Consider the following 25,197-nt stretch of genomic DNA (forward strand, 5'->3'; position numbering starts at 1 on the left):
GATCCTGCAGTCACGTGTCAGCCCTTCTGTCCTCTGTCTGCACAGGGTTTGTTTGTAGTCTGCCACCATAGAGACCCATAGCTCTGCATGAGAGCTGCGGACACAAAACGGTACAGTTTTAAATCAAAGCTATTTGTAAAGTTGCTTCATATTTTATTTCATTTGGTGCAATTATAAGGTCCTCTCCTTTTTTTTTTTTCCCCCTGGGGATAAGCGGCACCAAAGGTGTCACAAAGCACTCCCCCCTAAATAAATGCACATGCGGAATCCCCACACGTTTTTTTTTTTTTTTTTACTTCTGGTGCATATTTTAATGCATATTTGGCGTGGAATTTAATTCCAGCCCATTTTCAATGGAAATTCTGGACGCAGAATCTGAAAGCGGAAAAAAAAAAAAAAGCACCGTATGGTTTAACAGGCGGATTCTCACTCAAATAAGGCCTCATGCACACGGCCGTTGTTCTGGTCCGCATCCGAACAGCAGTTTTTGCGGCTCGGATGTGGACCCATTCACTTCAATGGGGCTGCAAAAGATGCGGACAGCGCTCCGTGTGCTGTCAGCATCCGTTGCTCCGTAAAAAAAAAAAAAAAAAAAACCTGTCCTAGTCTTGTCCGTTTTGTTATATCAATGGCTGTCCGTGCCAGTCCGTAAATTGCGGAATGCACACGGACGCCATCCATGTTTTGCGGATCCGCAAAACACACAACGGTCGTGTGCGTGAGGCCTAACAGGGAAAGTTCTGCCAGCATTTTTGATTTAGAATCTGCGCAAACACATCCTCAAAGTTACCAGAAGCTACAGGACCCCAATTTGTGTGTCCAGTGGGGGCCTAGCGGCCGGTGGTCATGGTGAGATGTTTCCTGTAGGAGAACCCCTTCAATAAGTAGAGAGGGATACAATCCGATAGATCCCAGCGATTTTACTTTCTTCTGACAACAATGGATTCTAACCACTCTCTCCTATGGAGATAAGTGGCACCATATCGTGTGGAAGCCGCTTATCTCCTGTCAGTAGGGATGACCATGCTCAGCTGAGCCAAGCATTCAAATTAGGCTACATTCACATGACCGTATTTATTTTGCGGTCCGCAAAAAATACGGATGGCGTCCATGTTGCATCCGTTCTTTTTGCGGATCCTTTTAACAATGCCTATCCCTGTCCGCAAAACGGACAAGAATAGGACATGCTCTATATTTTTTTATGGGGCCATGGAAAGGACATACGGATGTGGACCGCATTTTTTGCAGACCCATTGAAATGAATGGGTCCACATCAAATCTGCAAAAAAAATAAAAAAAATGAACAGACACGGAAACAAAATGCGTTTGTGTGAATGTAGCCTAATGGTGGAGTTTGGTGGCTCTTATGTGAAATTCAGTCACGTGTGGATGCTTATGTCTATCATGGTGTACGACTGGACCATGAGGATATCCGTGTTACCATCGCGGCCACTACACCACGACCAATAGATCATTGGGATCAGGTCCACTACGAGCGCCTATAACAACGACTTACCATTTAAATCAGACAAACTAGGGGTAGGCAACCTCCGGCACTCCAGCTGTTGTGAAACTACAACTCCCAGCATGCATCATTGCTCTGCTCTTCTCAGAGCTCCCATATAAATGAATGGAGCATGCTGGGAATTGTAGTGTCACAACAGCTGGCGTGCCGGAGGTTGCCGACCCCTGGTCTACACACATAGCCGAGGGACCTTACATAAACCCCTCTTTATATTTCTCTATAATAATCCACCATAAATTCTGGGTCATGTTTTTCTCGTATTTTACTCCTGTTGTGAATGTGATTGCTGCTGTCCCCACTGAGGGACAATAAAGGGATTTTCTTCAGTAAGTAAGGAATGCAGTATCTCGGTCCTTTACATTCAATCTAGTAGACAGCAGGAAGCTGCTTTTAAGGTGTCTCCCCCAATCTGCAGGGTCCCTATAGTACGTCTGTCCCTGAATTTATATATCTCTATACTATTCCCCCCCCCCCCCCCATATAATGACATATTTGTATCCGCACTACAGGGCTGTCAATTCTGGGAAAAAGGATGAGGACTGTATATCAAAGCCCCTGGACCTATTAAAAGCATGGCTGCCGCGGAAAATGCCAGTGCAGAAAAATGGTCTGATGCTGCTTTAAGACCATGGTGGGTATGTGCCTGTCATCCAGAGCAGGAGCGCTCCACCACAGGGTCACCATCTACATGTACACATGCAATACTATAAATATATATATATATATATACTGACACCCAGCAAGGCCCCTAGACCAACACTGCATTATAATCATCCTAATAACACACATATATATATATCTATATAAGAGAAATAATGACTTACTGCAAATGCATATCTGCTGGTGTCCTCAGCATCACACACAGGCTATATCCAATGATGATGTCATGATAGAGGACACATTTACATTGGTTTGCTGGAATGAAGGTTGTAACCCTTTCCCTGCCACGCAGAGCCCGGCAAGACAGCCCCCCCCCCCCCCCCCCCCCCACTGCATGCTGCCTTGGGCTGCGAAGGGTTAACCCTGACATTTCCAAAACCGACCCTCCCCCCCTTTCACCATATTGCCCATATGTGCAGCAGGGAAGGGGTTAAATGTATGAGCAATGACCACAGGGGGTTAAACAGTGCAGCACAATAGCCCCCCCCCCCCCCCCCTCCTATCAGTCTGTGTTAGTGTCATTGTGTATGTGCTGGGTGCATGCATAGTGACAGGGTATGAGGAGGTGGGCAGTGTGGTTAGGGGGTCTCTCTGCCAACCTTACCCCCCTGTCCACAATGAATGGAGATCTCCTCGCCATGGACAGACATTGCTACATTGTATTCACATTGTTACAATGCATGCACCCAGGGAAAGCAGGGGGGGGGGGGGGGGGGGGGGGTCTCTCACCTCATTCTGCAGGCTTCCTCTCGGCTCCTGCTCCTGAAGATGGGCTCTTATTGTGGACGTGGAGCTGACAGCTTTGCTGTGAGATTAGTGGCTGATCTCCTGTGTGGCTGGGGACTGCTGATCCTGCATCTGCTGCTCGTGGACTGTCCTCAGTGGCCTGGATGCGCTGATACTCTCGCTCCAGGCTGCCTTGAAGCTCATGTTTGGGTCCAGGCTAGCTGCAGAGATGCTCCTTCCCGGCTGACAGCTGTTTCTGAAGTCCTGCCATCTTTTTTTTTTTCGAGGTGAGGTTGCTGCAGCAGTAAGAGATACAAAGGCACCTGATCTCTACTGCCCACTAGTGGCAGCCCTGTGCAAGCGCAGGACTGGAATCTAGAACTGGGACTGGCCCCCCTCCCTCCTTCTCTTCACGACATGGTGTCATCCAACCACAGCTGCTGCAGAACTTCTTAAAAGAGTTTTACTTACTACTTATCAAGAGGTTCTGCAGCAGCAGCAGCAGCAGCACAGGGTTTGCCTCACTTTCCTCTGGTCATCTGCTTGTTTCCCAGTCCTGTGAGATGTTTTCACAATAGAGAAGGAATAGAATAATATTTACAGATCTGGATGTTACATTGTAATGTATTTATGAGGAAGCGGTAATACAGGAAATTCAGGGGCGAGGAGCGGGCGTGGGAGCGGTGACGGTGTACAGGCCGAGGAATAATTGCTGCTTACTCCCTGTCTTATTTCAATATTAAGCCTAGTTCACACGATCGTTTTTTTTTTGCGAGTGTACAGGCCGTTTTTTTGTGTTCCGTATACGGAGCCATTCATTTCAATGGTTCCGCATTAAAAACGGAATATGTTCCGTAAGCATTGTCCTATATTTGGCTGTAAATCACGGGTCGTGGCTACATTAAAGTCAATGGGTCCGCCAAAAAAACGGAATGCATACGGAAATGCATCAGTATGTCTTTTGTATCCGTTCCGTTTTTTGCGGAACCATCTATTGAAAATGTTATGCCCAGCCCAATTTGTTCTATGTAATTACTGTATACTGTATATGCCATACGGAAAAACGGAACGGAAACGGAAACACAACGGAAACAAAAAAAGGAACAACGGATCCGTAAAAAACGGACCACAAAAAACTATAAAAGCCATAAGGCCGTGTGAACTAGGCCCTAAAGAGACAGTAGTCCGTATGGAGGCTTTCCTGGCGCATCGCAGCCATGTCACCGTCTTTTCCAGGACTTTTCCAAAATTGCAGCGATTTAGGCCTCCTGCACACGACCGTTTTTTTTCCCCGTTTACTGGCCGTTTTTTGCGTTCCGTATACGGTCATTTCAATGGTTCCGCAAAAAAAACGGAATGTACTCCGTATTCCGTATTTCCGTTGAAAGATAGAACATGTCCTATTATTGCCCGCAAATCACGTTCCGTGGCTTTATTCAAGTCAATGGGTCTGCAAAAAAAATGGAACACATACGGAAATGAATCCGTATGTCTTCCCTATCTGTTCCGTTTTTGCAGAACCATCTATTGAAAATGTTATGCCCGGCCCAATTTTTTTCTATGTAATTACTGTATATGCCATACGGAAGAACGGAAACACAACGGAAACAAAAAACGGATCCGTGAAAAAACGGACCGCAAAACACTGAAAAAGCCATACGGTCGTGTGCAGGAGGCCTTAGGATCCATTCACACGTCCGTGTGTATCACGGACACCGTCACCGGCAATGTGCGTTCCGCAATTTGCAGACCGCACATCGCTGGCACTTAATAGAAAATGCCTATTCTTGTCCACAATTGCAGACAAGAATAGGACATGTTCTATTTTTTTCGGGAACGGAAGTGCGGACCCGGAAGTGCTGGTCCACAATTCCGGATCTGGGCAGCACATAGAAATGAAAGGGTTCCGCGGTTCCTTTCCGCTAAATGCGGAACATAATTGCGGACGTGTGAATGGAGCCTTACTGTGATTTTGGCAAAAGTATGTGAACTTCCCTCCTAATTTATTGAGTTTAGGTGTTTCAGCCGCACCCATTGTAAATAGGTGCGTCAAATCAAGCACATGGGCAAATATTGTCAGTACTATGACATGTACCAAAGAGGTCAGGGGGGTCAGGGGCGTAACTACCATAGCGGCGAACCATGCGACTGCTATGGGGGGGGCCCAGGGCAAGAGGGGGCCCAGTATTAGTTGGGATCATCCCCTCTTCTAAGAACTTAATCAGGACTCTACAATAAAGGAACAACTTTTAGCAAATGAAGCCGTGGAAAAATGAAATTGAAAAGGGTTTCCGCAGAAACCCTTCTGTCCTGTGTGTGGGGGGGCCCCGGTTTGATGCGTGATATGGGGCCCTTACTTCTCTATGTACGCCACTGGAGGGGGATCATTTACAAAGGCTGGCATTTTACGGCAGTCTTTGTCCCCCCTCCTGACACGTTGCTGGCGGATTCGCCTAATTTATGATGAGGTATGAGGCGGTCCCCTACAGGAGTAGCTCTTACGCCTCTGTTGTGCCAGTTTTCAGGCGTACAACTTGGTAATGATTCATGCACACGACCGCGCCATGTTCTGCAATCTGCAAAACATGGATGTTGCCCATGTGCGTTCCTCAATTTGCAGAATGGAATGGGCCACCCAGTGGCGTACATATAGGGGTCGCAGTTGCGACCGCGCTCCCTGCAGCTACGCGTGCGCTAATCTCTCTTGCGGTCAGCCGTCAGCGCCGGGCCCGGGCAGGAGCGAGCACGGCGTCGGCGTCAATCCCGCGAGACCTGTGAACTCCTGCGGCAGGTCTCGCGGGAACATGCGCGCGCCTGAACTCACGCAGCAGACGGGACCCGGACGGGAGAGAGACGGAGAGCGAGGACCGCCGAGCCGAGGAGACCGCACAGTTCACTTCCCCTAGTGCAGCGCCGCAGCAGCCGGTAAGTAAGGAAAAGCCGCACTGACTGGAATTTTTTGATGGGATTGGGGCCTGGGCTGATGCTGATCTGAGGGGTCTTTGGGCTGATGATCTGGTGGCTGAGTTGGGTGGTCTGATGGGGGGTCTTTAGGCTGATCTGAGGTCTGATGGGGGTTGACTGGGGGTCTGATGGGGGTCTTTAGGCTGATCTGAGGTCTGATGGGGGTTGACTGGGGGTCTGATGGGGGTCTTTGGGCTGATCTGAGGTATGATGGGGGCTGACTGGGGGGCTGATGGGGGTAGGAAACTAAGATGTCTGTCAAATTCTGCAGAGATGAGAGATGGCTGAAAGAAGTCATCATGGTGGTCCGGTCTGAATGGAGAAGATGAAGAAAGAGAACATCTACTGTACATCAAAGGAGACATCACTGGATGTAAGAGGTATGGGCGCGATATATAGGTAGGGCTGTGCGTGGGCGGCTGGGCGGGGACACAGGGGCCCCATAATCTCCTATTGCCCAGGGAAGTGCCTCTCCCGAGACCAGGCTCTGGATCCGCCACTGGGGGGGGGGGGGCAGCGGCGGGCGGGGGGGGGCCCATGGATCAGTTTCGCACAGGGGCCCCATTGATTGTGTGTACGCCACCCGGCCACCCATAATAGAAATGCCTATTCTCGTCTGCAAAACGGACACGGATAGGACATGTTCTATTTTTTTTTTTGCGGGGCCAAGGAACGGAGCAACATGCGGTTCAGATGTGGACCCAAACAACGGTCGCGTGCACAAGGCCTAGTTCACACTTCAATTATTTGATTCGTTATTTCCATCAGTGCCAAAACCAGTAGTGCAGTCTACTGAGAGATCAGGTATAATGGAAGGATTTCCTCCTGTTCTGGGATTTTGACCCGCTCCTGGTTTTGGCTCACAATAAGGGTGCATTCACACGACCGTAATTGTTTTGCGGATCCGCACATGGCCAGCGCTACATAGAGAATGCCTAAGCTCGTCCGCGGTTGTGGACAAGAATGGGACATGCTTTATCTTTTTTTGCGCGGCCACGGAACGGAACAACGGATGTGGACAGCACACGGTGTGCTGTCCGCATCTTTTGCGGCCCCATTGAAATGAATAGGTCCGCACGGAACTGATGCGGATCCATTTATACGGTCGTGTGAATGCACCCTAACTGATGGAAATAACTGAAGTGTGAACATAAGGCCTCATGCACACGGCCATTGCCCGGCTGTGCCTGTATTGTGGGTCTGCAATCTAGAAAGTCAATGTGGAACGGAGGCACGGAACCACTTCCGCAGGGTTTCTGTCCATGCCTCCGCAATGCAAAAAAGTAGTGCATGCATTACTTTTTTGCAGTGAGGACCGCAGACCCCATTCAAGTGAATGGGTCCACGTCCGCATACGGCGGCCCTACGGTTTTTAACTTTTTTTTTAGCCCCTCTAGGAGGATATAATATGCAGTGCTCAAATTTATTTTTGCTTAGACCGTAGTTCCCAAGAAGCTCTATTTGCAGTTATACTATGGCGGTCTGCCACCTGCAGGCCTCCATAAGAACTGCAGCTCTGCTGGGTCTCTTTGGAGTGCATTAGAACAAAGAAACAGCTCCCTCAATCACCACACGGGGGAGCAGGTCCTATCCTGGGCGCGCTCGCTTCTGTTTTTTTTAACCATATAGATGCCATGGTCATGATTGACGACAACATCTAAAGGTTTAAAAGTCCTGCGATCAGCATTATTGCCGATCACAGACATTAGCCCCGGGCCTACCCAGCGCTTATGGCACCCACTGTGCTGGGAGCCTAAGGGTTAATAAATGTCCCCCTCTCTTTTATGGTTGCAAGTATTTTACAGGAACACACTGGGGGTTATTTTACTAACACCAGTTTGGCGTAAAGAAAAAGCCGCAAGACCCCTTTTTGTCACTTTTTAATGCCTGTGCAACAATATTTTGGCAAGAGCAGCAATTTTATGCCATCCCCACCACTGGGGAGTAATGGAGGTGGTGCAAGGACATGTATAGGCATCCGGGTATCAGCCCTGGCAAATTCACAACATTTATACCGGCCGTAATTGTTGGCGAAAAAGTACCGCAGGGACTAGAGTCGTTTTCACTCCAGCTGCACAGACTGCTGGAGGATAAGCTTGATTTATGATGAGGCGCGAGCCTCACTATAAGGTCTTGTTCACACGACCGTATGGCTTTTTCACTGTTTTGCGGGCCGTTTTTAATTGATCCGTTTTTTGTTTCAGTAGTGTTTACGGTTCCATTCCGTTTTTCCGTATGGCATATACAGTATACAGTAATTACATAGAAAAAATTGGTCTGGGCATTAAATTTTCAATAGATGGTTCCGTAAAAACAGAACGGCTACGGAAGACATACGGAGTACATTCCGTATGTGTTCCTTTTTTTTGCGGACCCGATGACTTGAATGGAGCCATGAAACGTGATTTGCGGGCAATAATAGGACATGTTCTACCTTTGAAAGGAACAGAAAAACTGATATACAGAAAAGGAATGCATACGGAGTACATTCCGTTTTTTTAGTGGAACCATTGAAATGAATGGTTCCGTATACGGAACTCAAAAAACGGCCCGTATACGGAACGCAAAAAATGCTTGTGTGAACGAGCCCTTAGTTAGACGCATCCTCTGGCAGCGCAGAGGGAAGACACAAATCGTTGGTCTTCGATAAATGATCCCACTGACTAAGGACTTATGCCCACAAACGTAAGGGCTCCGTGCCCGTGCTGCGGACCGTAATTTGTGGTCCACAATGCACAGGCACTGACCGTGGGGCAGCCGCATGTGGATCGCGGACCCGTTCACTTGAATGGGGTCCGTGATCCGCATCTGATGGTCCGCACCTCAAAAAAGGAGCGCATGCACTCCTTTTTGCGGTGCGGAGGCATGGCCAGAAACACGATGGAAGCGCTCCGTAGTGCTTTCGTGGGGTTCCGATCCGTGCTTCCGCACCGCATCTCCAGATTTGCGGACCCATTCAAGTGAACGGGTCCTCATCCGTGATGCGTCATGCACATGGCTGGTGACCCGTGTATCCGGTCCGCGGCACAGGCACGGAGCCCTTGCATTTGTGGGCATGAGCCCTAAAAGTGAGTGCAGATTTCTGTCAACTTTGCATAAAAATCTACATGTAAGGGGCCGTTCACACAGTGGATTTTTAAAGCCGTCAAAATCCACTATGTATACTGTGGCAGAAACCGCCGTGGTTTCTGCCGCAGTTGTTAACTTTAGAGGCCACGGACCTGCTCAAAGCTTAGCTCCAGTGAATGGAGCAAAGCCGCGAGTGAACAGCCGCTGTAGCTTCAAGCGATGGACATGTCTCTTCTTTGCACAGTCGCGGCTTTAGGCTGTAGTGTGGAGCGCCCCCTATAACAGCAGCTTTGAGGTCACAGGTCTGACAGCAGGGTGGCGCTAAACCGTTGTCTGTTTCCAAGGGTAACCAGCAGAATTTGAAATGAAGAAAAATGGTGCGGATTAAAGGGGTTGTCGTCTCACTTCAGCAATTGGCATTTATCATGTAGAGAAAGTTAATATAAGACACTTACTAATGTATTGTGATTCTCCATATTGCCTCCTTTGCTGGCTGGATTCATTTTTCCGAAGCATTATACACTGCTCGTTTCCATGGTTATGACCACCCTGCAATCCACCAGTGGTGGTCGTGCTTGCACATTACAGGAAAAAGTGCCAGCTTCTCTGGTGGCCGGGACCGTGGGAGCTCGCATAGCCTGGTGCTCTTTTCCTATAATGTGCAATCACGACCACCACTGGTGGATTGCAGGGTGGTCGTAACCATGGAAACGAGCCAAGTATAATGCATTGGAAAAATAAATGAAGCCAGCAAAGGAAGCAATATGGACAATCACAATACATTAGTAAGTGACTTGTATTAACTTCCTCTACCTAATAAATGCTATTTGCTGAAGTCGCACAACCCCTTTAGGCTACATGCACGCGAACGTTCCATTTTTTTTTTGCGGATAGGATGTGGACCCATTCATTTCAACGGGTCCGCAAAAAAAAAAAAGCGGACATACGGATGTCATGCGTTTTGTTTTTTTTTGCACAATTTGCGGACCGCAAAACACATACTGTCGTGTCCATGTAGCCTTATCTTCAGTTTTTCCACAAAGGTTTTCATGCGGAAAAAAAAGCTGAATAATACAGTATGTATGTGAATAAGATTTGATAAATCTAACGTACTCTTTTATTTTATTTTTTACGTGCGGAAATTTACCAGACATGCAGATTCTTAAATCTGCAGCATGTCAACTGTTTGTGCGATTCCCCAGCTTTTGAAGAGGGGTTCTCCGCACAGACGTAAATGGGTTATTAACAAACAGAAAACCCACACCAAAAACATGAAAACCGTAATAGTGTGGATTTATGTGCATTTGGCTACATGCACACGACCTTATGTGTTTTGCAGTCCGCAAATTGGGGATCCGCAAAAAAAAATGGATGACATCTGTATGCGATCCGTTTTTTTTGCGGATCCATTGTAACAATGCCTAAAATGGATAAGAATAGGACACGTTCTATTTTTTTTTTTTGCGGGGCTACGGAACGGACATACTGATGTGGACAGCACACTGTGTGCTGTCCGTATTTTTTGCGGACCCATTGTATTGAATGGGTCCGCATCTTATCCGCAAAAAAAATAAACGGACCGGACACAAAATACGTTCGTGTGCATGAGGCCTTTGTTTGAGGATTTTGAAAACTAGAAATCAGTATAAGAACAATGAAGCAAAGTACTTGGTTATATTTAGGCCTCATGCACACAACCGTATTTTTGGTCCACATCCGACCCATTTATTTCTATGGACCCACAAAAAAATGCGCACAGCATACGGATGTCATTCACATCCTAATTTTGTACGTTTTGCATACAAGAATAGGCAATTCTACAGTGGGGCCTGCGAAAGATGTGTCATGCACACAGACCACATCCGTATTTTCCAGACCACAAAATGATGCAGTCATGTGCAGTAAGCTTTAGGGCTAGTTCACACGGACGTGTGCTGCCCGTTGCCGTATTGTGGATCCGCAATACACGGGCACCGTTCCGTGGGCATTCCGCATCACGGATGCGGACCCATTCACTTCAATGGGTCCGCAAATCCAGAGATGCGGAACGGAACACTACGGAGTGCTTTCTGAGGTTCAGTTCCGTGCCTCCGCACCGCAAAAAGATAGAGCATGTTCTATCTTTTTGTGGAACGGAGGGATCGCGGACCCATTCAAGTGAATGGGTCCACGATCCCCATGCGACTGCCCCACGGACGGTGCCTGTGCATTGCAGACCGCAATTTGCAGTCCACAGAACGGGCCTCACACGTTCATGTGAACGAGCCCTTAACCTGTGAAATGCTGAAACAGAACATAGCAGCCCAGCCAGTCCACAGGGATGAGATCATCTTCTACATCAGCAGCACATACAGTAGTTGTGATTATTGGGGGTGGGGTGTTTGTTTTCCAGGATTTTTTGAATATAATTCTAATACAAGCCTTCTGTATTAGGAATTAAAACCACATTGCTGCTGAGCCAGAGGAGCGGGCTGCGCTGGGCCGACACTGCTGTTCCTCACAGTCCTCCGTCTCACAATGGAATCTGTTTATTTTAGGAGATCAATACAATAAAACTGCAGTCAATCAAAGTAACACTCCTGAGAAAACTGATACATTGTGTTGTGAGGGGGTGGAGCATGACACAGGGATAATCTCTTTGCCGTTTCTTGAATCCTCTTGCACAGGCATAAGATGGTGTCATCACAAATGTTTTCATAGATTGCAGATCCCCCCCATGATATACAGGTCTTCAATCACAGCATCACAAATGGTGTAGTATAGAGGATCTGTCAGCTCTCCTGTGTGGTGTAGTATAGAGGATCTGTCAGCTCTCCTGTGTGGTGTAGTATAGAGGATCTGTCGGCTCTCCTGTGTGGTGTAGTATAGAGGATCTGTCGGCTCTCCTGTGTGGTGTAGTATAGAGGATCTGTCGGCTCTCCTGTGTGGTGTAGTATAGAGGATCTGTCGGCTCTCCTGTGTGGTGTAGTATAGAGGATCTGTCAGCTCTCCTGTGTGGTGTAGTATAGAGGATCTGTCGGCTCTCCTGTGTGGTGTAGTATAGAGGATATGTCAGCTCTCCTGTGTGGTGTAGTATAGAGGATATGTCGGCTCTCCTGTGTGGTGTAGTATAGAGGATCTGTCGGCTCTCCTGTGTGGTGTAGTATACAGGATCTGTCGGCTCTCCTGTGTGGTGCAGTATAGAGGATCTGTCGGCTCTCCTGTGCGGTGTAGTATAGAGGATCTGTCAGCTCTCCTGTGTGGTGTAGTATAGAGGATCTGTCGGCTCTCCTGTGTGGTGTAGTATAGAGGATCTGTCGGCTCTCCTGTGCGGTGTAGTATAGAGGATCTGTCAGCTCTCCTGTGTGGTGTAGTATAGAGGATCTGTCAGCTCTCCTGTGTGGTGTAGTATAGAGGATCTGTCAGCTCTCCTGTGTGGTGTAGTATAGAGGATCTGTCAGCTCTCCTGTGTGGTGTAGTATAGAGGATCTGTCAGCTCTCCTGTGTAGTGTAGTATAGAGGATCTGTCAGCTCTACTGTGTGGTGTAGTATAGAGGATCTGTCGGCTCTCCTGTGTGGTGTAGTATAGAGGATCTGTCAGCTCTCCTGTGTGGTGTAGTATAGAGGATCTGTCAGCTCTCCTGTGTGGTGTAGTATAGAGGATCTGTCAGCTCTCCTGTGTGGTGTAGTATAGAGGATCTGTCAGCTCTCCTGTGCGGTGTAGTATAGAGGATCTGTCGGCTCTCCTGTGTGGTGTAGTATAGAGGATCTGTCAGCTCTCCTGTGTGGTGTAGTATAGAGGATCTGTCAGCTCTCCTGTGTGGTGTAGTATAGAGGATCTGTCAGCTCTCCTGTGTGGTGTAGTATACAGGATCTGTCAGCTCTCCTGTGTGGTGTAGTATAGAGGATCTGTCAGCTCTCCTGTGTGGTGTAGTATAGAGGATCTGTCAGCTCTCCTGTGTTGTGTAGTATAGAGGATCTGTCAGCTCTCCTGTGTTGTGTAGTATAAAGGATCTGTCAGCTCTCCTGTGTGGTGTAGTATAGAGGATCTGTCAGCTCTCCTGTGTGGTGTAGTATAGAGGATCTGTCAGCTCTCCTGTGTGGTGTAGTATAGAGGATCTGTCAGCTATCCTGTGTGGTGTAGTATAGAGGATCTGTCAGCTCTCCTGTGCGGTGTAGTATAGAGGATCTGTCAGCTCTCCTGTGCGGTGTAGTATAGAGGATCTGTCGGCTCTGCTGTGTGGTGTAGTATAGAGGATCTGTCAGCTCTCCTGTGTGGTGTAGTATAGAGGATCTGTCAGCTCTCCTGTGTTGTGTAGTATAGAGGATCTGTCGGCTCTCCTGTGTGGTGTAGTATAGAGGATCTGTCAGCTCTCCTGTGTGGTGTAGTATAGAGGATCTGTCAGCTCTCCTGTGTTGTGTAGTATAGAGGATCTGTCGGCTCTCCTGTGTGGTGTAGTATAGAGGATCTGTCAGCTATCCTGTGTGGTGTAGTATAGAGGATCTGTCAGCTCTCCTGTGCGGTGTAGTATAGAGGATCTGTCAGCTCTCCTGTGTGGTGTAGTATAGAGGATCTGTCAGCTCTCCTGTGCAGTGTAGTATAGAGGATCTGTCAGCTCTCCTGTGTGGTGTAGTATAGAGGATCTGTCGGCTCTGCTGTGTGGTGTAGTATAGAGGATCTGTCAGCTCTCCTGTGTGGTGTAGTATAGACGATCTGTCAGCTCTCCTGTGCAGTGTAGTATAGAGGATCTGTCAGCTCTCCTGTGTGGTGTAGTATAGAGGATCTGTCGGCTCTGCTGTGTGGTGTAGTATAGAGGATCTGTCAGCTCTCCTGTGTGGTGTAGTATAGAGGATCTGTCAGCTCTCCTGTGTGGTGTAGTATAGAGGATCTGTCGGCTCTCCTGTTTGGTGTAGTATAGAGGATCTGTCAGTACTCCTGTGTGGTGTAGTATAGAGGATCTGTCGGCTCTCCTGTGTGGTGTAGTATAGAGGATCTGTCGGCTCTCCTGTGTGGTGTAGTATAGAGGATCTGTCGGCTCTCCTGTGTGGTGTAGTATAGAGGATCTGTCGGCTCTCCTGTGTGGTGTAGTATAGAGGATCTGTCAGTACTCCTGTGTGGTGTAGTATAGAGGATCTGTCAGCTCTCCTGTGTGGTGTAGTATAGAGGATCTGTCAGCTCTCCTGTGTGGTGTAGTATAGAGGATCTGTCAGCTCTCCTGTGTGGTGTAGTGTAGAGGATCTGTCAGCTCTCCTGTGTGGTGTAGTATAGAGGATCTGTCAGCTCTCCTGTGTGGTGTAGTGTAGAGGATCTGTCAGCTCTCCTGTGTGGTGTAGTATAGAGGATCTGTCAGTACTCCTGTGTGGTGTAGTATAGAGGATCTGTCGGCTCTCCTGTGTGGTGTAGTATAGAGGATCTGTCAGCTCTCCTGTGTGGTGTAGTATAGAGGATCTGTCGGCCCTGCTGTGTGGTGTAGTATAGAGGATCTGTCAGCTCTCCTGTGTGGTGTAGTATAGAGGATCTGTCAGCTCTCCTGTGTGGTGTAGTATAAAGGATCTGTCGGCTCTCCTGTGTGGTGTAGTATAGAGGATCTGTCGGCTCTCCTGTGCGGTGTAGTATAGAGGATCTGTCAGCTCTCCTGTGCGGTGTAGTATAGAGGATCTGTCGGCTCTCCTGTGTGGTGTTGTATAGAGGATCTGTCGGCTCTCCTGTGTGGTGTAGTATAGAGGATCTGTCAGCTCTCCTGTGTGGTGTAGTATAGAGGATCTGTCAGCTCTCCTGTGTGGTGTAGTATAGAGGATCTGTCAGCTCTCCTGTGTGGTGTAGTATAGAGGATCTGTCAGCTCTCCTGTGTGGTGTAGTATAGAGGATCTGTCAGCTCTCCTGTGTGGTGTAGTATAGAGGATCTGTCGGCTCTCCTGTGCGGTGTAGTATAGAGGATCTGTCGGCTCTCCTGTGCGGTGTAGTATAGAGGATCTGTCAGCTCTCCTGTGCGGTGTAGTATAGAGGATCTGTCGGCTCTCCTGTGTGGTGTTGTATAGAGGATCTGTCGGCTCTCCTGTGTGGTGTAGTATAGAGGATCTGTCAGCTCTCCTGTGTGGTGTAGTATAGAGGATCTGTCAGCTCTCCTGTGTGGTGTAGTATAGAGGATCTGTCAGCTCTCCTGTGTGGTGTAGTATAGAGGATCTGTCAGCTCTCCTGTGTGGTGTAGCATAGAAACATTATCTATATATAAATTACAGACACACAACTTTATTTCATAACAAATGTTATTTATTTTTCCACCCCCCCCCCATGTAAACAATGCATTTCAAGCTTTTTAATAAGACAATCAAAAAACATAATATCGTTTCCTGTTCGCGTGCATACAACATCCTCATAGACGCTAATGTTCAAGACCGGATGATTAAATAGTTGTAGGTGAGGGTTCCCTTCCATGCAGATGTAACCGGACACAATAAAACCACTTTACACGAGTATGCCGCACTTCAAAATAAAAAGTTACAGTAAGTCACAGGAAATTAAAAGGTAAAGCGGAGCCGCGTCGCTCGTAACGGCCAGTATAAAAAGCATAACGCTTTCCCCGATATGAAGTGAACTCATCTTCAAGGAATTGTCTAAGTGTGCCGCTAACAGGAAAACATTGGAATAGCATCAAAGAAAAGGCACTTGGCTCAATAGAAACGTATCCTTCATCAAACACGTGCTACATTAGAGGCAAAACTACAACATCCAGCATGCCCTAACATCTGCAGGTTGGGAGTTGTAGTTGCATCACAGCTAGACAACAACACATCAGAGATCACTGTTCTATGCTGAACCTGACACATCATACATTTATGGGGTGTCTGGTTTAGAAAACCTATCATCACATACCCTAGTAGGGCACTCTGTTAGAAGAGAGATGGGGGCACGCCCTTCCAGGATCTCATCTATAAGCAGGCCTGGCTAGCAAGAAAGTCTCTCTGGAGGACCCGGTATTATGTGGACATTCTATTGATGTGTAATTCTTCAGTTGCCCTGTGGTGGTGCTGCAGGGAAATGAAACACTTGCTGGCAGGTTACCTCACACTGATCACTAGGGGTTAGGTTTTCTAAGTCAAAAAAGTACCGTACTTGTGATGTCTTCTAATTCCAGTCATACTGCAAAATCGGGGCTTGTATAAAGCAGAACTTAGTGCAAGCCCCTTTCCCCTCAATGGGTCACCTAGTATTGCAGTAACGGCAAAGGATTCATCCTCTGTTCTTAGCCTCCATGCAAACTACTTCTGTCCTTGCCACGAAGCCTAGGTCATAACATAGCATCCTCATCATCTCTTGCGACCTGCTTGTACCTCTAACCCAGAGTTTCTCAACTCCGGTCCTCGGGACCCACCTACTGGTCAGGATTTGAGAATATCCCACAGAATGAATACCTGTGGTAAGCCCTGATGCAGGGACACTAATTCTATCACCTGCTCAATACTAAGGAAATCCTGAAAACATGACTGGTAGATGGGTCCCGAGGACCGGAGTGGAGAAACCCTGCTCTAATCCATGAAGCAATATGGCGCGCACACAGCCTCAGCGCCCGCAATGTTGTTGCTCAGTCTTTGCAGAAATAAAGCTTGATCATTGGACAAGGATTATAAAAAAATAGCAGAATAATAAAAAGTTCTGCAACTTCCTAATCGACTGTGTTTTATTTATCAAAATCGCTGCTTGCTGTCAGGAAAAGGAAACCTTGTATCCAACTCAATACTTCTCGCAGCTGAGAGCCTGCTACAAGTATGACCTCTGGACAATCCTCCAACACACATCAAACAACTGCTGCTTTGCCTGAAGGTTCGCTACTATGTGTCAGTGCAATTAAGAGTCCTCCACCCGGAAGTGATCACTGAAATCCATGGTAGAAAACTCTCATGTGGGAATTTAAATGTATGTATGTTTTGGATTCTGAGCTTCCGTATGTAAACATGAATGATTTCATACATTCACAGCAAGTGGAGATGGTGAAAAATTGTAACACACAGCATATCAGGAAGTTTTACGGATTTCCACGGTACAATGATCACGTTTTATTTATAAAAGACTGGACTATCGGTCCCTGAACGGTCATCAGTCACGATCCTACCTCAAACCCTCACATACGTTCAGTTGGTTTTCAGCACCACCTTTGGTATTAATATTTTACAGGTGTCGTCCAAGACTAGGAAAACATGGATCCTTTCTTCTGAAAACAACAGCACACTGCTTGCATGTAGTATTGCAGCTTGGTCCCATTCACTGCAATGGAGAAGAGTTGCAATACCAGGCATAACCAGTGGACAGATGTGGCGCTGTTTCTGTAAGAAAGCAGATATTTTTTGGAATGCTGGGCAACCCCTATAAAAGTACGTGTCAGCAGGATGCAATCTATTAAACCAGGCCATACTGCCTGGTAGGGTTGATTCTGTCGATTACAATGTTAACTGTCTTGTGAAAATTGGTTCCGGTGTTCCTGGAATAAATAAAAAGGCTTATGGTTTATTCAGATGAGGGCTTCAGTGCAATGGGGGGGGGGGAGGGGCCTAGCTTTTGGGTGCACATCAGCATTCCGGTGCTGACGAAGCCCCAATTTGCATGATAAATAAATGCTTTTCTTGAGAAGGCCGCAAACAATAGTCACAAGACAGGTGTCATTTTAAACAGCAGGATCAACCCTACCAGGCAATATGCCTTAATAGGGTTGATCTAGCTCGCTGTGCTCTTCAACACGCTGCTCTCCTCCAAATGTAGTCCCTACCTGATCTGCTGTGATATAGATACCTTGAACCCCACATACATGCATCCGCCCCAACAACTGGCACCGTAGGTCACGTCTCTTCTTCCTAGATTCAGTGCAATATTAGATCCAGGAGAAATTGGGGACCTGAACACGAGAGCTGCGATTCACGGCTGAAGAAAAGGGGAGTATAGAAAAATTATTGCAGGTTATACACACACCTCACCAGATCCCAAAAAACGCACACCAAGGTAACAAACAGATGGGAATGAGACGATGGCAATGCCTGGCGACCATGACCAATTCCGTCTGTGTAACAGTGGGGACAAATGACAACAGGCAGATACAAGTGCGAAAGTACTGACGCCCATAATAATAAAAAAAATAAACACATTCACATTTAGAGTTCCTAGGGTATGAAGACTAATGCAACGTACCAGCTCAGGTCACCATCATTGTTCCAATACTGCTCATGGCAAAACAAGGAGTACACAGGGCGACTTTAATAATTTTATGAAAGCTAAAACGGACAGCACATTATAGACGGGGGACAGGATATAAAACCTCCCTGGGTTACAATGCAATGCGTACGGTGTTCTGCAGGGTTTGCAGTAAGACGGACAGTGCCCTCTTATTAGAAGCCGAGGGGTGACCCTGGGAGGTCGGGCTGTCAGCGATAGCACGGGGGGAAAGATTTTGGTTCCTGAGTTCTCCATGACTCGTTAAGAAGCAGCCCGTGTTACAACAGGAAGGCAAGTGTCGGTTTTTACAAGATTCTCTTGGCGTCTTCAAGGTTGTCTGTGCAGGCGACTACAGAACACGCCACTGCATGATGCTCGTGTCTTTGCCGCCGGAAGAGATTAGATGGCTGTCCTCGTGCAAAAAGCTCACGTTGGTGACATGACTGCTGTGCCCGCCGTACGCGTGGCTGGATGTCTGCAAACACAAACACACCAGCTGAGTGCGGTAAGAAGGGGTTAAAGGCAGCCATATACGGAGCAGCGATATTCCAGTTGCAAAGTTTCTTAAAGTGCGTTAATAGCTTTAAAAAAACATGCAACCGTTTGTGTATACAGCTTCTATGCAGAGCCATTTTATCTGCTGCCTATGTAGTGGCAGAGAGAGTGGAGTAATGCTTCAGACTACAAATGGTCAGTTTGTAGTCTGTAACCAAGACGACACATAGTTTTGCATAGGAGCTGTATACACATAACTTTTGGTATGTTAGAATGAAATCTAAAGGGGTCATTTTAATTTGTTGTACCTATTAAATGGTGGCTTACCCGGAACTGTGAGCAAGGATATGAGAACAGATGGACTTTGCCAAAATCGTCTCCCGTAGCCAGAAGCTTCTGATCGGTCGATCTGCAGATCGCGTTCAGGTCTGTTCCGTCCGACCCTTCTGGCCACACTCCTGCAGGAGAGAAGCGGTTTATAGTCACAGAAGACAAAGAGAAGTCACTTTGTAATCTAAACCTTCTATTTTACATGAATTTTCACCCTTCTGAATGTGGCCTGCAGTGTAAAGAATGGAGATTTTCACTGTGAGTGCCTTAAGTGCATTCAGATTCATGTCTATATGTGTACATATAAAATAATGCTTCTCCTCCAGTCTATACTGGACATACGGTTATATAAACCCCCTCCCTGCTCCACAGACAATGTTAAAGGGGTTGTCCCCGAGTGTTTAAAGGGCTTCTGTCACCCCACTAAAGTCATTTTTTTTTTTCCAGCAGTTTCTTAAAAAAACGGACTTTTATAATATGTAAATGAGCTCTCTACCAGCAAGTAGGGCGGCCACTTGCTGGTAGCAGCCGCATCCTCCTTTCATAATGACGCCCCCTCCTCATGTTGATTTACAGGGCCAGCGAACTTGCTCGTCCTCTGGCTGGCCCTGTCTGCGTTCAAATTCTAGCGCCTGCGCCGTACCTGTCTTCAGTCGGCGCAGGCGCACTGAGATGAGGACGCTCGCTCGGCCGCTCCTTTCTCAGTGCGCCTGCGCCGGTTGTAGGTGTGACGTCAGCGGCCGAGCGAACGCTCCGTACAGTATTAGAATGTATTGGCTCCGATGAGACAAAGTTATTACTTCACTAAGTCTCGCGAGTCTTCGCATAATAACTTCAGAAATTAATTTATACTGTAAAAAAAAACATTTTCCGATCCCGAACTCTGGTTCGGTTCCAAAGGTACCACTTGGAACCGAACCCAAGTTCGGGAAATGTTTTTTTACAGTATAAATTAATTTCTAAAGTTATTATGCGAAGTCTCGCGAGACTTCGTGAAGTAATAACTTCGGCTCATCGGAGCCAATATGTTCTAATACTGTACGGAGCGTTCGCACCGTACAGTATTGAAACAAAGTTTTATGTGAATCGACTTTGGATGTTGATTCGCTGATCCCTAGTTATCAGTATCTAATAGGTGGGGGTGCGGACTCCCGGCACCCCTGCCGATCAGGTGTTTGAAGAGGCTGCGGTGCTTCTCGCAGGTTACCAGGCACAACGCCGCCCATTGCATAGTGCCTGGTATCACAGCTCAGTCCCATTCACTAGATTATGTGACTGATGTACATGGGGTCACTGGCCTAGGTAGAGCACTGCAACACATGATTGGCGGGGGTGCTGGGAGGCAGACCTCCACTGATCAGATACTGATGACCTATCCTGGGGAAAAGCCGTCAGTATTAAACAGCTCCTTATCCCACAGCATTAAAGGGGTTCTCTACTGGGTGTTTACTATTAATAAAAGGTTTATTGACCAAAGACTTGGAATCCAAGGGTGCAGGTATATGTCGCCCACTCGAGGTCCCTGGTGGTTTCCGCACTGACGACTTGCTTGCAGGCCATGGGAATCCCTGTAACAGAGAGGTGGCATTATGTGAATACAATGCAAGAAACATTAGTCACTCCCATATCCTCCCATGAAGAAGAGCATAGAACACGGTGTAGGAATGCAAGAATAAATTCCTGGCAACAAATGGCCTGTTACATATAATATTTTTTTTTTTTTTTACATAAACAAACAGTATCTCTATATGGATGCATGAAGCGGAAGACACTCACAGTACAAGATCTCGTAATCTCCAGAATTAGACATCAGATATTGTGAATTCACAGACCAGTCCAGGTGAGTAATAAAACTGGAGTGACCCTTAGAAGGAGGAAAATTTAGAAAATCAGTAAAATGTGGCCAAAAACAGTGCAGTGTGTCCTGACTGCCGAGTTATTAACATCAGCGATCGCCAGGTTTGGTGGTTAAAGCTGCTCCGAAAGTGGAAAAAAATAAATAAAAAAATCTAATATTTTATATTTTTTTAATGTGGCTCTTCTTGCACTACTGGCCACTTCAACCGGTTGTCAGTGCAATGATGTTCTGACTGGTGCAATGTGACCGAGGCAGCCAATTGTTGGCCATGTTGTCGCCAATAGTGCCATGAACACTGTATTGTGGTTTGCAGGGCCTGAGGGGATGGAGGATGACACAGGGACTCGTGACTAGTGCAGGACCTGAAGGGGGTGGAGCATGACCCTAAATTATGCACAACACAGTATTCGTTCTGTCGTAGTGTTCCGTTAAGGCCACATTCACACGACCGTATGTGTTTTGCAGTCTGCACAAAATACGGATGATGTCCTTTTGGCATCTGCATTGCACCCGTGTTTTTTTATTTTATTGATCCATTGTAACAATGCCTATCCTTGTCCGCAAAACGGTCAAGAATAGGACCTGCTCTATATTTTTTGCTGGGCTACGGAAAGGACATACGGACAGCACACGATGTGCTGTAAGCATTTTTTGCAGACCCATTAGAATTAATGGGTCCTCATCCAATCCGCCAAAAAAAAAAAAAAAAAACGGACACGGAAACAAAATACATTCGTGTGAATGTAGCCTTAGTACAAGGCTTAGATGTAGAATGTGAATTGTGACTTCCATAACCCCTGGATACATTTTTCACAAAGTCTACTCTCCAGAAAATTCCACACTAAAGTTTTTCTAACCTACTGCGTCTACTCTTTTGTTTGTCAGTTTATAGCAAGCTGTGGTTTATCCCACTGTCACTTCCCTAATTGTTCACTGACCATGAAAAAAAAAAAAAAAAAATATCGATGCATCAGCATAAACAAAAAAAATATAAAAAAATATAAAAAATTAACAACTTACTGAGCATTTGCCAATGCGACTGTATTTTCTTCCATTCTCATTAACAGCATAAATATAGATGTAGTTGTCATGGGAACCGATTGCTAGGAAATTTCCATCTGTTCAGGAAGAAAAATATCAAAAAGGATGAAGATGCTCCCAGATATGAGTCAGCGGAAAGCAGAGGATTGGCGCGCCGAGCGCATTACAGCGTGTGGGGCTTCTGTCAAGGCTGCCGGCACCTTGAGAACTACTTTCCCATCAGCCTCTGGTGTTGGTTTGCAATGTCATTACATCTCCGATTTAGAAAGCCAGAGGCAAATGCTTAAATAGCAATTCCTTTATAGAATGTTACTGCAGAACTGACTGATAATAACTTGTCTTGGTTATTCCTGGTTATTAGAGGTTGCCAGCAGACTTTTATTAATACATGCTTGTTCTGGGGTCCAAATTCCTTTTGGTAACTCCACAGGAATAAGTATGCAGCCATATTTTTCGGACTAGAAGACGCAGCGGGGGGACAGTGGCAATGCGTCTTATAGTCCGAGTGCAAATGACCACTTCAGTTATGGAAGTGGTCATCAGCCTGCGGGAGGCGTGGGGAGCGGTGAGGGAAGCACTGCGCTGGTCTTCTTCTGGGCCCCTGACGGTGTACAGCGGTAGTGCACTTACAGGCGCACTACGACCTGCCGCTGTGTGACGTCGTGTCACAGTGCTGCACGTGGCCGGAAGAAGACCAGGGGGCGGTGAGTGGGCGGCAGCGCTGTCTGGAGCAAGTGAGATAAGTGCATTTATTTATATTTTTTTAAACCTCTGATCTGAGGCGGATGTTGGGTCTGATGGAGCTTGGGGGTCTGCTCGGAGATCTAATGCAAAATATTTTTTTCTAATTTACCTCCTCTAAATCCTAGGTGGGTCTTCTAGTCTGGTGCTTCTTATAGTCCAAAAAAAATATGGTAAGTTAGGCTACTTTCACACGTTTCGGGCGGATCCGTCATGGATCTGCAAAAACGGATCCGTTACAATAATAACACCGCATGCATCCGTCACGAACGGATCCGTTTGTATTATCTGCAACATAGCCAAGACGGATCCGTCATGAACTACATTGAAAGTCAATGGGAGACGGATCCGTTTTCTATTGTGGCAGATTGTATCAGAGAAAACGGATCCGTCCCCATTGACTTACATTGTGTGCCAGGACGGATCCGTTTGGCTCAGCTTCGTCAAGCAGACAGAAAAACGCTGCAGGCGGCCTCCAGAGCGGAATGGAGACCGATCGGAGGCAAACTGATGCATTCTGAGCGGATCCTTTTCCATTCAAAATGCATTAGGGCAAAACTGATCCGTTTTGGACCGCTGAGCCCTGAACGGATCTCACAAACGGAAAGCCAAAACGCCAGTGTGAAAGTAGGCTTAGAGACACCAGGGGTGCATACTATTCACAGGACAGTGACCTCAATTCAAGTGCAAAATGACCAAGCGAAGAGCAATGTCAGCAATCCCAGGAGTCTGGCATGCGAGCTGCCATATTGCCCTGCTGACTGTTTCCCCATTAAGCAGAATAATTGTGACATTTTCAGACCAATTGTTTATCTTGACTTTCATTTGATGCTGCACAAGGCTGAAGATGAAAGGGATATGAACCTGGAGAGTAGCACATGACCGAGAGCTGCTCGTTCCCATCTGTGTGTACAGTCACCAAGTCTTTGGTCTCTGTATCTAACACAAACCACCTGGCAAAAGAATAAAAACACAGAATGAGCTGGGAGAGCAGCACAGCGTACGCGACATTCATCACTCGCGGACAGTGAGGCTGTCATCGAGCAGTAATAAAAAACAATTAGGTTTAATTAGAGTTCGCTTGATGAAAGCATAAATGGGGAATCATCATCACTGTTATTGTATTAGCCAGAAGAAAAAAAACAGCACAAAAGAAGCACTGGTTATTACATAAATGACCACTAGAGGGGGGTAGAGGTCAGTGGACATTACGGGCTTTGTGAGATATTTTTACTGATGACCTATCCTCCAAATAAGTCATCTGTATCTTACTGCTGGGGGTCCGACACCCGAGACCTCCTCCGAGCTGTTTGAGAAGGCACCTCTTCTCTGCCTTCTCTCAGCTCTCCAAAACCACGTCATACATTGTATAGCGGCTGTGCTTGGTATCACAGCTCAGCCCTGTTCTCTTCAATGGGGCTGAGCTGCGCCTAGGCCATTTGACTTATGAACGTGACGTCCCCTGGCCTAGGGAAAGTGGCGAGAATGCCGCTGCGCTACTGCAACTGTCAGTGCCTTTTCAAACAGCTGAACGGTGAGGGCCCAGTTTGTCGGACCCCCACCAAAGGATAGGTCGTCAGTAAAAATATCTACCTCTAATATTACACGCTTTCGCCCTTTAAAGGGGGTGTTCGGGACTAGAAAACTGATGTCCTGTTCATAGGATAGGTCATCAATATAAGATGGGTGGGGTCTGACACCCAGCATCCCCTTCAAACAGTGTATAAAAGCCAGACCACAGCGCCTTACATAGCATAGTGGCCGTTCTTAGGTACTGCAGCTCAGCTCCTATTTACTAGAATAGTAGCATTCGTTCTGTACCTCAGAACGGCCACTATTTTTTTTTTTTTTTTATCATTGCATTGAAAAGCTGTACAAGGGGCTTGTTTCTTTGTGGGATAAGATATATTTTCCAAAGCTAAAAAAAATTAAATTACGCCATTTTTTCTCCTGTTTACCATGTGGTAAAAATAACAAGTTACTGTCTGTCTGACCACTGTGAAAAAAACACTAGAGATTTAATTTCGGATCACGCCATACAAGATAAATAGCCCTTCAGATATTCAGTACACACCTGCCCGTCAGAGTCCCTATTGCTACAACAGAACCGTTAGGGTGGAAGCCAGCAGACTGGGCCGGGTCCTGAAATGAATAAAAATGGCAGACAAGTCAGTGAGTCGTCCTCTAGTTTATAAATGGTTCTTATAAATTATATCTGGGAAAGCCGAGCGACGACCAGTATGCAAACCTCAATGATCTTGCTCCAGACTGGACGATGACTGATAGCGTCCCATAATGTTATCTGCTTGTCATGACCACATGTCAAGAACTGAGGCATCTGGGAATGTGCGGCTAATCCCCACAGTTCATCAGTATGACCCTGCGCAAAAGCATAAAATAGTAAATTATCAAAGACCCGATGATAAGGATGGGTGTTTGCTTCCTGTATGTAAAAAAAATAATTAGTATTTCCATTCACTGACAACAAGCAGAGATTTTGAAAAACGGTGAGGAATTTAAAGATGAAGTACATTAGAAAGGTGCAGAATTCTCGGTGATAATTAAGCGGTTTTCTGGTACTAGGATACTGATGTCCTATCCACAGGA

At 46.7% G+C, this 25,197-nt stretch overlaps 2 protein-coding genes across 8 annotated transcripts in view; both read right to left on the bottom strand.

Moving 5' to 3' along the window:
• Positions 1–23,063, bottom strand: part of EVL (Enah/Vasp-like) — a 111,821-nt gene extending 88,758 nt beyond the window's left edge. The window contains exons 1-3 of the mRNA XM_040412676.1: positions 23,052–23,063; positions 21,391–21,393; positions 2,915–3,049 (exon numbers count right to left, since the gene is read on the bottom strand). Coding sequence (XP_040268610.1) covers positions 2,915–2,919 — 5 coding nt within the window. The 5' untranslated portion in view covers positions 2,920–3,049; positions 21,391–21,393; positions 23,052–23,063. The remainder of the gene's footprint in view (positions 1–2,914; positions 3,050–21,390; positions 21,394–23,051) is intronic.
• The window catches only part of EML1 (EMAP like 1), an 86,029-nt gene continuing 78,994 nt past the window's right edge, over positions 18,163–25,197 (bottom strand). For all 7 annotated transcript variants that reach the window (XM_040412667.1, XM_040412671.1, XM_040412669.1 and 4 more), the window contains 8 exons: positions 24,839–24,970; positions 24,665–24,732; positions 23,455–23,543; positions 21,829–21,926; positions 20,727–20,814; positions 20,423–20,518; positions 18,948–19,078; positions 18,163–18,600 (listed from right to left, as the gene is read on the bottom strand). In XM_040412667.1, the coding sequence (XP_040268601.1) occupies positions 18,475–18,600; positions 18,948–19,078; positions 20,423–20,518; positions 20,727–20,814; positions 21,829–21,926; positions 23,455–23,543; positions 24,665–24,732; positions 24,839–24,970 (828 nt within the window). In that variant the 3' untranslated portion in view covers positions 18,163–18,474. The remainder of the gene's footprint in view (positions 18,601–18,947; positions 19,079–20,422; positions 20,519–20,726; positions 20,815–21,828; positions 21,927–23,454; positions 23,544–24,664; positions 24,733–24,838; positions 24,971–25,197) is intronic.

This window comes from Bufo bufo, chromosome 11, assembly GCF_905171765.1.
Source record: "Bufo bufo chromosome 11, aBufBuf1.1, whole genome shotgun sequence".
NCBI classification, from domain to species: Eukaryota; Metazoa; Chordata; class Amphibia; order Anura; family Bufonidae; genus Bufo; species Bufo bufo.